This window comes from Desmodus rotundus, chromosome 6 (assembly GCF_022682495.2).
Source record: "Desmodus rotundus isolate HL8 chromosome 6, HLdesRot8A.1, whole genome shotgun sequence".
Taxonomy (NCBI): domain Eukaryota; kingdom Metazoa; phylum Chordata; class Mammalia; order Chiroptera; family Phyllostomidae; genus Desmodus; species Desmodus rotundus.
In genome coordinates, this window is record NC_071392.1 from 32,449,342 (window position 1) to 32,464,368 (window position 15,027).

Below are 15,027 nucleotides of genomic sequence, written 5' to 3' on the forward strand. Positions count from 1 at the left end.
GGTTTTCTCCGGTGTTCTGCAGTTCGCATTTCAAGATTTCCTCCGGTTTTCTGCAGTTTGAGTTTCCCATGCCTAGGGGTGGGCATGTGTGTGTGTGTGTATATGCATTTATATACAGCCTATTCGGTGTGCTCTGAGCTTCATGAATCTGTGGTTTGATGTCTGTCATGAATATTAAAAAGTTTTCTGCCATTATTACTTCCAACACTTCTTCCCCATTCTCTCTTCTGCAGGAGTCCCAGCTATGACATAGCCTTGCAACCCCGGGGTCCTTCCCTGACTGCACTGTTCCCTGTCTGTTTCCTTGAGGCCCTGACCACGGTTTCTCCCACCTCGGTGAGACAGACAGGAGGCTGGAAAGAGACTAAGTGGGAGAAAACCCCTCCCACAAGTGGGGGTAAAGTTCCAGCAAAGGCTTTTCCCTGCAAAGGAGGCTTTTGTGATGGAGAATGCTCTGGGTACACTTTGCAAAGACTCCTCTCCCACTCCCACTGCCAGAGCCACAAAAGGATCTTCTTTACCGGATGGATCTTCACTGTGAGCCCCTGGAGGGACTGCTGGAGGCAGAGTCTGAGAAAATGTGAGGGTTTCTACAGCTGCAGCCCCCGGGAGTGTTCACTCTCCTATTAGACCACACTCAGTCTCCAGCAATCCATCACAACTACTGTGCAGGCATTCCTACCAGTAGTTCATGGCTCCAGCAGCTTGTGCTCCAGGTAAGGAGGCTACGGCTACGTCTACCACGACGTGCCTGTCTCTGCAGAGTTAAGTAGAGTGGTCTTCCTTGTGACATCTGCTCTTAGATGAACTGAACAAAATTTGTTGATTTTCAGTTTGCCCAGCTCTTTCTCTTTGTAAGGATGAGGGCAACAACTCTTTACATGTTGGAGCTGAAGCCAGACACCTACTCCCCATATGATGGGACCTTCACCCTGAGACAGGATGCTATTAGAAAGCCCAAACCCCATGGAGAGCCAGCTGCGTTCCAGCCACATAAGTGAACCATGTGACCGTGACCCCTCATACCCCGGTCAAGCTGCACAAAATGATTCCACATGGAAGAGAAACAAACCTCCCCTGCCCAGCCCTTCCCCAACGGCAGCAAATTAAGTAACAGTGTTGTTTGAAGTCTCTAAGTTTGGGGGTAGTTCAGTTTGCCACACTGTATACACAGAACATTCCTAAGATGACCCTCAAGGCCTTACCAGCTTCTCCAAACTCAGCTCATGCAAAGCTCCCTGAACACATCACATGCCCCCAGTCACACGGGACTCCCTGAGTCTGCAGAGCCTACCGAGCTCTTCTCCGGGTCTGGCCTGAACACACTTGTCCCTGCTTTTTACCTGGCCAGTCACACCACCTCTTTCAGATCTAAGCATAACTGTCCCCTTCTCAGCAAGGCTTCCAGTGTCCATCCACCAAAAGTATACCTACTGCCCACCCCCTCTCACACAGATAGATCCAACCCACCACTCTCCGTCTTGGTTCTTTCTCATAGATCTTTCTTCCTTTACACAATTTAAAATCACACACATGTCTGCTCACTTGATCAATTTTGCCTCCCAGCTAGACGATGGCTCCCTGGGAAGAGAAACTCAGCTCTGCTCACCACCACGTACCCTTTGCCTGGCCTGGCACGCAGAACACCATGGGGGCTTAGGAAATACCTCTAAAGGAAGGAGATCTTTTATTTTTAAAGATTTTATTTATTTATCTTTAGAGAGGGGAAAGGGGAGAGAAAGAGAGGGAGAGAAACATGATCTATAACAGAAACAGAGATCAGTTGCCTCCTTCATGCCCCGTACTGGGGACCTGGCCTGCAACCCAGGCATGTGCCCTGACTGGGAATCAAACCGGAAACCTTTCGGTCCTCAGGCCAGCACTCAATCCTTAGAGCCACACCAGCCAGGGCAGGACGTCTTTTAAATAACTCTGCCTCCATGCAGTCATTGTTGAGACAAGCACTTCTCAACCTTGGTACTGTGACCCTTGGGATAAATAATTCTCTGCTGCAGAAGATTGCCTTGCTCATTTGTAGGGTGGCTCAACAGCATCCCTGGCCTCTACTCTCTGGATGCAAGTAATACAACCACCTCTCCCCAAGCTGTGAAAACCAAAAATGTTTCCAGATGTTTCCAAATGTTTCCAAATGTATCCTGAGGAGAAAGATTAAGACCCGTTGAGAACCACTGGCTTAGACTAGAAAGATGCTACTTCCCTAGCATCCTGGTTCACACTAAAAGGATGACAGTAATAATGGAGCAACTCAGAAATGTGGGCAGTTTTAAACTGAAACCAGTCTTATCATCATGTCCTTCCTCTAGTCCTCCTCAGAAACTATTTAGACTGGACTACGGGAGAGACATTCTAGGAGCCCTATCATTATAACAATTGGAAATTTCCACACCACCTCTTCCAAAACATTCTTCTACTATCCAAAGAACGCCTTCGTTTTCACCAGCAGGGCATAGCTGATCTATGATCTCAACTTTGGAGACAGAAAATATCACTGGTTGTTTTGAGGGGCTCCCAATCAAATGATCACAAAACCCTAGTAACAAAACGACCAATAGAGGCCAAACATTTAAACATTGTCTAATAGGAAAGGTATCCCTGTACAGTTTAGTCTAATAATTGAAATCATGCCTCTTGCCTAAACAACATCCTCATTGTCGCTTTTGTACGAAAGATCAGGCGTCGTTTGTTTATCTGCCACAAGCAAAGTGAAACCAGCTGCGCCCGTGAGCCAGACTCACGCCTTGCACTCCTCCTCTAAGGACGTCAGGACTGAATCTGCCATGTGAATGGACGTTCTGGCTTTTTTAAATAAAATCAGCAGATGTTGGTGGGCGGGCTATTATCCTCCTTGGCCTAGGTAAAGATAAGAACTCTACTTTTTCAGCTTTTACCCAGATCTGAAAGTCATATGGAGTAAAATCCATGTAGTCCATTAGGTTCTTTTAAAACTCCCCTTATCTGGTATGTTGTCACGTATCGTGTGCAGTAAACTATGAAACACTGACTGCATTATCACAGCACACTGGCATTTTCAGATGCTGTGGCTAACGGTGTGGATACAGGCGGGATCTTAGAAGTGAGCGGTGATACAAGCTTTGGCCCATGGAGCCAGAGTCTAAAAGAAATCAAAGCCACTCTAATGAGAAACAGAGAGGGGGGCCCTGGGAGCAGCCTGCCGCAGAGCTCATACAGAGTCATCCAGGCGTGCCTCTCTCTGCCACAGTTTCCATTCGTGGGCAGGAACCTCTCAGGACACTGGAAGTCGGCATGCCACTCCAGGTGCCAACACTAAAGATTGAAACTTCAGTGACCCAGGAGTCCAGTGTTTTCCATCTGAGCATTTCTGACTTTTAGAATCCTTCAAACTCCTCCTGATAGTGTTGCAATGGAGTTGACCTTCAGGTCGAGCAGTAAAAGTCACCTTTTTAATCTCATGTATTCTGAAAAGGTAGTTACCTGCCACTGTCTTTCTTCTGACTGCTGCCTATTTTAATTAACAGCATTTCTCCGTGCTATTTCCCCCAGGGCTTTGAAGAGCTCTTTGAAATGTATTTAGTACATTTCAGTCTTGGTTTGGGCCAGTCTCTCAATTCACGAGGTCGCTTCATTCAAGTTCAATAATTCGGCACCGATTAGCAGGATGAAATACTAAAAGATTGGCACTTTCATTCACCTAAGCTTCGTGTTACAAAGAGTGAGCAAATTCCTCCATTGTCCTTATTCACCTCTAAGATAACAACTTAGGACTGGCACAAACCAGTGTGGGCAAGCTCCCGTGCTTAGCAGGCTCCCCCAGGAGTAAAGCTTTGCATCTTCACCTCAGCCAAAACTGAAGATGAGCAGAAAATAATGACGAGAAATCGGGATCATCTGTGGAATGGCTTTGTCAGAGTAAGTCCAACACTCTAATTCCAGAGATGGAAACAAGAGCAAGGTTTTTCTTTATGTAAATGACACTAGAAGTATGAGAAAACCTAAAGCAAGTAGCTACAGCCTCACACCCCCTAAATAATGTAGGAAGGAAAAGAGGGGACTCTTTCCCACGCAGGCGTAAAGGCTCACGGTGTCTCACCACTGGTAGCAGGGTCAAGGGCCTGCGGGACTTGGAAGGGTTGGGATGGGCTCCACCAACAGATCCCGGAGCACCAAGGAGCGTGTGGCTCCCACCCTGTCTCACGTTTAGGAGTTGAGGTGGCCAGGGATTGTCGCTTTAACTACCACAGACACATTCGGAGGTCCTCACATAGTAACAACCCACCAATCTTCTCCCAAATTATATGGCTTAAAGCCAGTTCCACTTTACCACTCAAACATAGCACCCTTGCTTAATCAAAATTCGCACAATAATCAAAATGAATCAGTTTGCTTTTGCTTTAAGGCCTTAGCCTTTAACAAATTTAGTGGAGAGCCTAGTAACACAGGGTGAAAATCTTATGATGAAGTCTTATACTGTTTACTTGGAGAACACAGCCCCCAAAGGGAGCTCTCACAAGGAGTGTTACAAGTACACACAGTGATGAGGGAGGCCTGGTTTTAAAGCAAGTGACCTAAGCATCTGTGTTTATGCCAGTACCGTGCTGTTTTGATTACTATGGCCTCAAAGTGTCGTTTGACGTCAGATAGTGTGATCCCTCCAACTTTGTTCTTCTTTTTCAAGATTGCTGTCACTGTTTAGGGTCTTGTGTTTCCACACAGATTTTTGGAATATTTGTTCTAGTTCTGTGAGAAATGCCATTGGCATTTTGATAGGAATGGCTTAAATCCATAGATTGCTTCTACTTCTGGGTATATACTCAAAGAAACTCAAAACACTACTTCAAAGGGACACATGCAGCCCCGTATTCACTGCAGCGTGATTTGCCATAGCCAAGTTATGGAAGCAGCCCAAGAGCCCATCATAGACGAGTGGATAGGAAAGCTGTGCCACACACATCCAGTGGAGTATTAGCCATAAAAACGAATGAAATCTTATCATTTGCAACACCATGGATGGACCTAGAGAATAATATTAGGCTAAGTAAAATAAGTCAGTCAGAGAAAGAAAAATATCATATAAATTCACTTATTTGTGGAATCTAAAGAATGAGATAAACATACGAAATAGAAATAAATTTACACATACAAAGAATAGACTGATAGATGTCAGAGTGAAGGGGTCTTGGGGGCGGGGTGAAAAGGGGACGGAATTAGAAGTACTAACTGGTAGTCACAGACTACACAGGGGTGTAAAATACAGCAGAGAGAATACAGTCAATCATATCACAATTACTCTCTATGGTGCCAGATGGGTACTGAAAATATCAGGGGGGTCACTTTGCAAAGTATATGATCGTCTAACTACTACGCTGTGTACCTCAAACTCATACAAAATTATGTTGTGTGCAAACTGTAATTGAAAAATAAAATTTAAAAAGAAGCAAATGAATCGGTGAATTCAAACACCACGAGAGAGAACATATTTAAAATACTTTAGTTGACACCACCCTCTCGTCCTTCCTTTTGAATCTGCACACCATTCAATTTTGAATCTACCTGGTCTTGTTTACCACATTCCGGCTCACACAGACTATGTTACTTTCTAACTTCATAGATTTAGTTATGTATTTGGACCATCTCCCTTCAAGACTGTTAATTTTCCTGACATCAGAATCTATATCTAAGATACCTATTTTTCACCTACAGCATAGAAAAGGCGTAAAAACAACATAATAAACACTCATTATCAGTTGAATAAGCTCAGAAAATGTGTTAACAAGTGTCTTAATATACAAACACCCCTGGAAAACTGAGAGGTAAAAAGATGACTTCAGGGTGTTGAGTTAAAGAGCTTTTAAAATGCCACATGTTTTGAAATGTGAAGTATTATACAATGCATGTTTTTTAAAATCCTGCATTCAATGTTAAAGGAATTTAGAAGAAAGACGCTCATCAGGAAACCAAACCAGCATGGAGATTAGTAGCGAGAGTGATGATAAATCGCCTCCCTGCCCCAAACAAACACACATGTGCACAAAGAAATACTTTTGAAGCTGGGGAACACTTGTTCTAAAAGCAATCTCTGCTCAAATATAAAAAGTTTAAAGCGTTAAAAAAACACTTTGTTTTTGAGTGTTGCATTTTGATATGGTTGTGGTTACTCAGCCATAACCTTCAGAACCAAATTCATCACCGAAGGGGCTACACAGTAGAGGCCTCTCGGTCAACTCCCCAACCTACAGGCCCCTACAGGAATAAGAAACTCAAGAGAATTCAAGAGAATAAAAATCCTTTCTAGTCCTTAAGTTTCTAAATTTTGGCTAATAGCAACTACTATACCAAAATCAACAATGACACAAACCTTTTGCTGGGGGTGGGGGTGAGGGATATCGTTTGCTTACATTATAATATATAAAGAACCACAAAATAAAAGATGGCTTGTTTATACCATCAGTAGAAAAAGAAAAATGTTGTCATAAACACAATGCTAAATTAGTGAGGTCTGAAATTTGTAAGTGTTATAGATTGAACTGTGTGCTTCAAAAGAGAGATGCGTTGATGTGCTGACCCCAGTAGCTCAGGATTCGGCCTTCTGTAGACACAGGGTATTCACAGAGGCTATCAAGTTACACTGAGGTCATGCAATATGATCAGAGTCCTTATAAAAAGGGGAACCTGGACATGGAGACGGACACACACAGGGAGCACACAACGTCAACACGAAGGCGGCAATCAGGGTGATGCACCTACACACCAGCAAAGCCACAGACTGCCAGCCCACGGCAGAGGCTGGGAGAGAGGCAGGACACAAGGTCTCCCTCACAGAACCCACCGCAGAAGCAACCAACTCTGCCAGCACCTTGATCTGAGACTCTGGCCTCGAGAACTGTAAGAGGATTGATTTGTTGTTGAAGCCGCCCAGTTTGTGGTGCTCTGTGTCAGCAGCCCTCGCAGACTAAATGCAATGAGGTTCTTGGCAAATTCCAAACTTGACCCGTGTAAATGGACATATGTAAAACACTCTCAAACCAAACGTCAGCGAGATCCCTACAAACGCCAGGCAGCTTTAGTGCAAGGTAACAATAGCTGCTCTTGGAGGAGATGCTAAAGACAATGTTTAAAGACAGAGGCGGGGATGCAGACACTTATGGGAGAGTGGTGAGGATGCTGCAACAGGGATCCCAGCATTCAGCCGGCTCTTTAATTTATGTAGCTCTTCAGGGAACGCACCAACCAAACGCAGCTCTCAAGTCTTGCTGGATGGCACGGAACTATTGTTCTTTGGCCTGGCCTTGCACCTTAAAGCAAGCGGGCACAGCAGCTTGTCATCTCTTAAAGGAAATAAGTGGCCAATGGCTTTCATCTCCAGCTGGAGGAAATTAAACACTACGTGTGACCAGCAGGCTTGAAACTGCTTGAGAAATGCTGACAAGATACATTTAGACCCACTGGAGTGAAATGTATTAACTGTCCAGAACCATCCTTCTCAAAAATTGCAAGTACTTAGAAGGCAGTCTTCCTTTGACTCAGGCATAATAAATGGAGGGTTTTTTCACCCATCAGGATTGTGCTATACATCTTAAAGTTAAACATTTAATAATAGAGTTATTAACTTACATTTGGAAATCAGCCGAGCATATCTTTTGTGGGAAGACACTTCAAAGTAATTGGGTTGTTTCCTTATAATGAAATTGTATATTTGCTTCTGCTTGATTCATGATTAAACCAAGTCAGAGCATATGTGAGAACCATCTGGAATACTCAGTAAGGTTCAACTCTTTCCCAGGATGGCCTCACACTGAGGAAGTGCTAGAGTGCACTGGTTAGGAAAATATAGCTTCAAACCAGAGAGATAAGACCCAAAACAAGGATTGCCACTAAGCACCTGTTTGACCTTGGACGAGTGGCTAAAACTATCTAAGCACAGAGTGGAGGTCAGGTGGAGGTGGCCGTAACGGGACCTTACAGGGCCTTGTGAGGAATGAACGAGGCGATGCAGACGCCGTATTATATTTAACCTACCTGCGTAGTCCACGGTGGTTACCTTCGTGTTATTAACATTAAACGGACAAGTTAATGTTATGCAGTAGAGTACTAACTGCTTTTCTTCGGGAAAAACTTCAAATCTGGGACATAACCCTACTGATACCAGCTCGGCCACTAGACCTGTACCATGACACGCCGCTGCGCTCAAGGAACATAGCAAGTCATCAACAGTCCTCTAGGTGTCGCTGTGCTTTTCATTCCCCATGATGTTTATTTTTCATTCAAATAAAAAGAAAAGACCTTTTTTTCAAATACCCGAGATCTCAAAATGTATACTAGTATTTTTGACTTACAGCACTCCTGCACTTCCTTCCGTACATAGCCTCCTTTATCAGCAACATCCCTTCACCTTCTGAACTCAAAAATCATTAGCAAAGGTATAAGACATTCCATAAAAACCAAAGCCACTGAAATCAGCATATAGTCAAAATTTCCAATTACGTCCTTAAAATGATACTTCAGAGAATTTTCTTTTATATTTCTTTTTATTTAATTAGTTAGCTTAAAATGTCCTAATTTTTATGCCTGAAAAAGGTACAAAAACAGGAGTAATTTAGAAAATTATTTTTCAACATTATTTGGTAATGTGACTAAGGTAAAACAAGGCTTGTGTCTACTGCAGTTATTTCAGAAATAGCATTAAGTTTTCTATGAGCTACATGCTACCAAATACAGTAACACTGTATTAATAACACTTAATCATTCAGGGAGAGGGGGAGCCGATCAGAAACACGTGGAGGGTGAGCTTGCTACAGATCCAAATACGTACCTTGAGCCCAGGGTGGCATGGGAGAAGGGGGCAAATGGGGAAAGGGTTGTTTCTTTTTGTGAAAGTATATGCAGCATGATGCCAAAGCAGACAGGTAGGGAAAAAAGAAAGACTATGCAGTATTTTTAATTAACTTCTGAAAGATGTAGTAAAAGCTAATTTGAAAAGAAGTCAAGAACAGCAGCCATTACATTTGGCTTTGTCAAACCAGCCCTCTTATGCAAACACTAAACCTCTGTGAGAAATTAATCGTATCATTCACCTGGAAATGGATTCTCGTGCTAGGGTTCCAACTACAGGAGAGAGAACACAAATGGGGGAGGAGTGGGACAAAAACAAAAAGATAAACTGGACAAGTCTGCAAAGCTGTTTGCTAGCAGAAAAATTATTCTACTGACTTTTACACTTGTTAAAAGAACAATAACAAAAGAAACTTGAGGGGGGAATGGATTACATATTAAATGAAAATTATTTAAATATATTGTGACTTAGTATTAAGAGAGTAGGTACATTGCACATGAGAAATATTCAAAAACTAATGAACTTACTTGCTTTTTCCTTTGTATACTGTAGCATAAGATCCTTCTCCTAGCTTTTCCAGCTTTTCGTATGAGTCAGCTTTTCCAAATTTGGGACTTGTTGGCTAAAAATGGAGCAGAGGGTAAATAAAATAGATTTCATCAAACTAATTAACAATAAATAAGCCAGTTTTGGCTTATTTAAATAATAATCATCACTTTTTAAATAATGTTTTTCTGGTATAGGAATGCTTATTTAAAAAACAACATAAATAGGGTACAGAATTCCAAATACACAAATGAACAGTACAGAAGTTTAAATTATCCCATAATGTAACCACCAACAGGGAATCACCGTTGATATTCTGGTATCTCTTCTTCCAGGGCTATCTGTATACTGACCACTGCTTTTTCACATACGTGGGATTGCACACTATACATACTATCTTATGTACAGCCTCCTGATTTCACTCAAAATATTGTGAGTATTTTCCATGTCATTATATAATCTTCTAAATCAGGGCCTGGCAAACCCCACCCACCACCTCTTTTCATATATCCCATAAGCTTAGAAAGGTTTTTATATTTTTTTAACAGGGAAGGAACAAACAAAAAATAAAAGTTCATAGCACATGAAAATTATATGAAAATCAGACTTAGGGTCCATGAAGTTTACTGGAACCCAGTCACTCATACCCTGTTGTGGTATGACTTTCAAGCTACAACAGAGTTGTACTTCCAACAGAGATCCTGTGGCCCAGAAAGCTGAAACTAGTTACTATCTGACCCCTGTTGACTGTATAAATCAGGACTGTATAAAATTCAGTCATGTAAAGGTATCCCTCCAATACCTTTCTGTGATAATGCAAACAGATAATCAAAGACTTATCATCCAGATGTCACCAATTAACACAAAAGGAACACTCTTATGTCTACATAAGCCAATCCCTAAGACTTAGGTGCAACAAAATAACTCTTCCTTAAGAAGTGGCACACCCCGTCACACCCTAAGAGTGCCGAGAGAGTGGTCTCACCACACTTGCTGTGCTCAACTGCCTCCCCAACTTCACCAGAGAGCACTGCCCTCCGGGGGAGAAATTATCTGTATTTTAATGTCACTATAAAAGGGTAAAACCAAAACATATTTGAAAATGATAATTATAAAAGGAATTAAGAGCATCTTAAAGGGATTATCTGATAACAGTTATGAGTACACACATAATTGGTAAAAAGTTGCTAATGATGGTGGGAACTTGTAAGTAACCAACTGCAGAAGCTGAGGGAATCAGTTCCTGCAAAGAGTTTACAGAACACTATTCCCGAGCATATGGTCTTGTACCACTTACGAAACAACGTAACACACTGCCAACGCATCTGACTCCCACCACATGTAAGGGTTCTGTGTGGCAAGTTGAGCACATGCTTCCTTCCTCCTTGCCATCTAAAATGCCACGCGGTGACTGAAATGATCTGCCTCAAAAATAATAGATCAGGAACAGGAATGGGAAGCAAACAAACAAAAAAGAGTACCAATATCTAATCAGACATTTTGAGGAATTCTGAAAGACGGACGTAATCAGGCCCAAAACTTTGGAGAAATAATCAGGGGAACGTAAAGCTCCAACATGCAGGCAACGACTATTACAGACTCGTTAGGTAAATATGAGACTAATCAACAGAGCTCAGCATGTGATGTCTTCCCGAGCAAACTGCAGGGACATGTATGTGCACAGAGGAGACAGCTGAGAATGTGGGGAGTCAGCCTAGTGGGGGAGAGCAAGGACCTACAAACTACGTGACAGGCCCACACCCCTAAGCTGTAGCCCCTGCCTCTCTCATGCAATCACTGGAGACAATTTACAGAAAACAGAACGACCTTACAGCAATTCACAAACACAAAAATGAATATACAACTAAATATCACCAATCATTTCAGGAAAATCAATAAGAGAGGCATAAAATATAATGGGCTGTTAAATTAACCCCCTAGTAAGAGAGTTGCTATTGCAAAGGTAAAAATAACTTTGAGTAAAAACAATACTATCTTCAGAGAGGTTTGAGAAGATATATCCTTCAAAAAGAAACAATTAGAGATTTAGACATTAAATATTTAAAGGTGAAATAAAGCACTTAATGGGCAGTGAAGAAAAGAATGGACATAGGTGGAAAAAGTAATAAATTCAGTGTTTAAACAGAATTGTCTCAGAAAACTTTGAGGTGAGTTTGCATCTAAGAGAAAAATTATCCAACAAGCATGATATTTTTATAGGCAATACTGGCTGAAGAAAAGCAATCCATCGATATTTTTACAATAAAAGGGGAGATGATTTTGAATCATGAATACTGTACAAGATAGTTCCTCAAGAGGGATGGAAAAGCCACAACCTTACCACCAACAGAAAAAAAATCTAGATATAAAATTCCATATCCTCTCAATATAAAATGAAGTTGGAGCAATGGGAGAATTGCAGAACGGCAAGGAACAGTAGAATAGAAGAACTAAATAAAGCCTGTTGGGATTGACTGGATTGACTAAAGAGACTGATTAACTGCAAATGTGTAATTATTAGTATGGTGCAATTAAAAATGGGCAGAGGACCTGAGTAGACACTTCTCCAAAAAGGACATACAGATGGCTAACAGGCATACGAAAAGATGCTCAATGTCACTAATCATCAGAGAAACGCAAATTAAAACCACAATGAGATACCATCTCACACCTGTCAGAATGGCCATCATCAATAAATCAACAAACAAGTGCTGGCAAGAATGTGGAGAAAGGGGAACCCTTTTGCACTGTTGGTGGGAATGCAGACTGGTGCAGCCATTGTGGGAAGAGTATGGAGACACCTCACAAAATTAATGGATCTGCCTTTTGACCCAGCGATCCCACTTCTGGGAATATATCCAAACGATCCCAAAACACGAATTCAAGAACACAAAGACCACTATGTTCATTACAGCATTATTTACAATCGCCAAGATACAGAATCAGCCCCAGTGGCCATCAGTAGACGAGTGGATAAAACTACGGGATATTTACACAATGGAATACTACTTGTCTGTAAAAAAGAAGAAAATTTTACAGCTGTGGGCGGGGGGTGTTTAGAGGGTACAGGGATTGAGCAAAAAGAAAAAGGACTCACAGACATGGACAACAGTGTGCGATCACAGGGGGAGAGGGATATTAGGTTGTAAATGGTAATGGAAAAAATATAATTAAAAAAACTTTTAGTAAGTTTTTTAACACTTAAGGTAATCCCTAGAATAACATAAATAAGATGTACAAATTCTAAACAAATTTTCAAGGAAAGGGAATGAAACGATTGCCAGGGAAGAAGGGGGAAGAGGGTAGAAAGTGAAAGGCTAGAGGAGGCAGCGTTATCATTAGGAAAGCAGGTTAGTGAAAAATCATAAAATAAGAACGAAGTTAAGTCTAAATATATCCATCAGTATAGTAAACATAAATTTTCCTATTAGCAGAGCATTCTCAGATTGAAAAAAACAAAGATATCTAGCCATATGCTGTTGATAAGAGACAAAATTAAAGCAGTTGAGTAAATCTGAAAATAAAGTACAGAAAAATATAGCAAAAATAAGTATTTTTGCAAAATCATGCACTATAGCAATATTGATGGCAGACAAGACAGAATATACAAAACAAAAAGATTAAATTAGTATACTCATTAAAATTAACATTAAAATCCACCAAGAAACTTAATAAGCATAAGCTACTTTGAACCAAATAACAATGTTTTGAAATGGATGAAACTACTGACAGCAATACAGTGAGAATCTGTCACATCCATGGTGATCGTGGGTGTCACACGTCGCTCAGACACCAGCAAAGCCAGCAGACAGCCTGTCAGTAAGGCGTATGTGGGCTTGTCATCAGAATTAACATCTTCATCTAATACACATATTAATATGTATTTTTCAAGTACATATTTAACATTCACACAAAATTGACCATCTATTAGGCCACAAAGAGAATCTCAGTATTCCAAACCACAGCGACATTCCGTTACTTTTTCCGAACACAATGCAATAAATTAGAAATAAACAATAAAAGGAAAACTGAGTAGTTTATCCATGCAGGTTAATAAGAAAATCAAAACTGAAAATTCATAAATTAATAGGTGGCCCCAAGGACATGACATTTTAAGACCCATGGGATGCAGCCAAATCAATACATGAGGGACAATGTAAATACACGTGCACACAATGGAAAAGAAGAAAGCTTCAGAGCAATATGAGTTAGACATTTAACTGCATCTAGAAAAGGATCACAAAGCACACGGTAGGAAGGGATCGATAGGACAGTGGACCACCTATTCTTTTCTTCAAGAAACTTGCAATGTACAAACCATGTGTTGAGTTGAATCAAGTAAAACTTAATGGAAAATTACATTCAAAATCACCTGACAAGTCCCGTGTGGGTTAAGTTCTCATGCATTTTTCATCGCCAGGAACAGCTTGCGAACGTCGCACTTTACCATCACCCTCCTGAGCCCAAGTGTTAAATAGAAATTTTAAAACCTATATTAAACTTCAGTATAAAATGTTCTTCAATGGGGAAAATATTGTGTTCACAGTTCCACTCTAAATTATTTAAAGTCAGAAGGAGAAGTCTGTATGTTTGCTTTTGTGCTCCTTTACGAATAAATCCAATCTAAGTTGAAATAAAAAGCAGCAACAGAAAATCACCTCTTTATCCATATAGCAATAAACTGCTAATGTGTATGTATTTAGACCAAGTACAAGCCATGCTCACGCAAAATTTGTAAGAGAGAATTTTCTCTGCCAGGAAGGCACAAGTAATTTTCTAAAAATTATTCACTCTTCATAAACTGCTTTACATCATAGAGTTGATGTGATCATTTTGAGACACAGACCATACTACACTTACGACTTAAAGAAATTGAACTGAGAAAATTAGAAAAACAGGGGGAATATTTTAAAAAACAGACCTATTTATCCACAAGAAAAAATGCTAATGGCACAAAGTAGTCTATTTATCTAATTAAATGGATTTGGATGCATTAACTATCATGGTTAAAATATATTCTATGAACACTGTGATGGCAGAAAAATTAATATTTCCCCACCTTTGGTGGTCATACAATCAATGTTAATTGTGCTGTGAAACTTATATGGAGACATTATGGAAATACACTGTAACTTACAGATCAATCATGCTGGCTCCACAGCAAGAACTACATACATATAATGCCTCTCTGAAAGTTGTCCCATTCTGCAAAAGAATGGGCTTATGGAATAGGACAAGTCTATGAGATAGTCGAGCTTTAAGTATTAAGATTCTTCTAAAGTCAGTCTCCTACCTTAAGTAAGCACAAAGGTTCTGATCTGTTATTACTATGTAAATAAATAAGGAATCCAAGTGCTAAGTCCTTACAGAGGCCAATAATAAAACCCCTCCTATGAAATGAGCAAAACTAAGAATAATTCAGAAGGAGAGGTCTTCTTTTATTTAATAATTAAAGTTCAAGTCTTTGGTTTGCCTTTTTTGTTCCCTTGCAACTTTATTAGATCATGACATTTAAATAAAGATGCTAGATCACACCAGTGTGTTGTCAACCTGAGCGTCATCTTTGACTCTGATGTCAGGTGCATGCATGGGTGGGAAACAGCTTCATGGGGCACCCACTCCCTGCTTTTCACTCTCCTACTTTCGCTCGA

General features: G+C 40.8%; 1 protein-coding gene across 5 annotated transcripts in view; it reads right to left on the bottom strand.

Moving 5' to 3' along the window:
- CDK14 (cyclin dependent kinase 14) overlaps positions 1–15,027 on the bottom strand; it is a 537,492-nt gene that overhangs the window by 387,014 nt on the left and 135,451 nt on the right. For all 5 annotated transcript variants that reach the window (XM_024577248.4, XM_045185274.3, XM_045185273.3 and 2 more), the window contains one exon: positions 9,358–9,452. In XM_024577248.4, the coding sequence (XP_024433016.2) occupies positions 9,358–9,452 (95 nt within the window). The remainder of the gene's footprint in view (positions 1–9,357; positions 9,453–15,027) is intronic.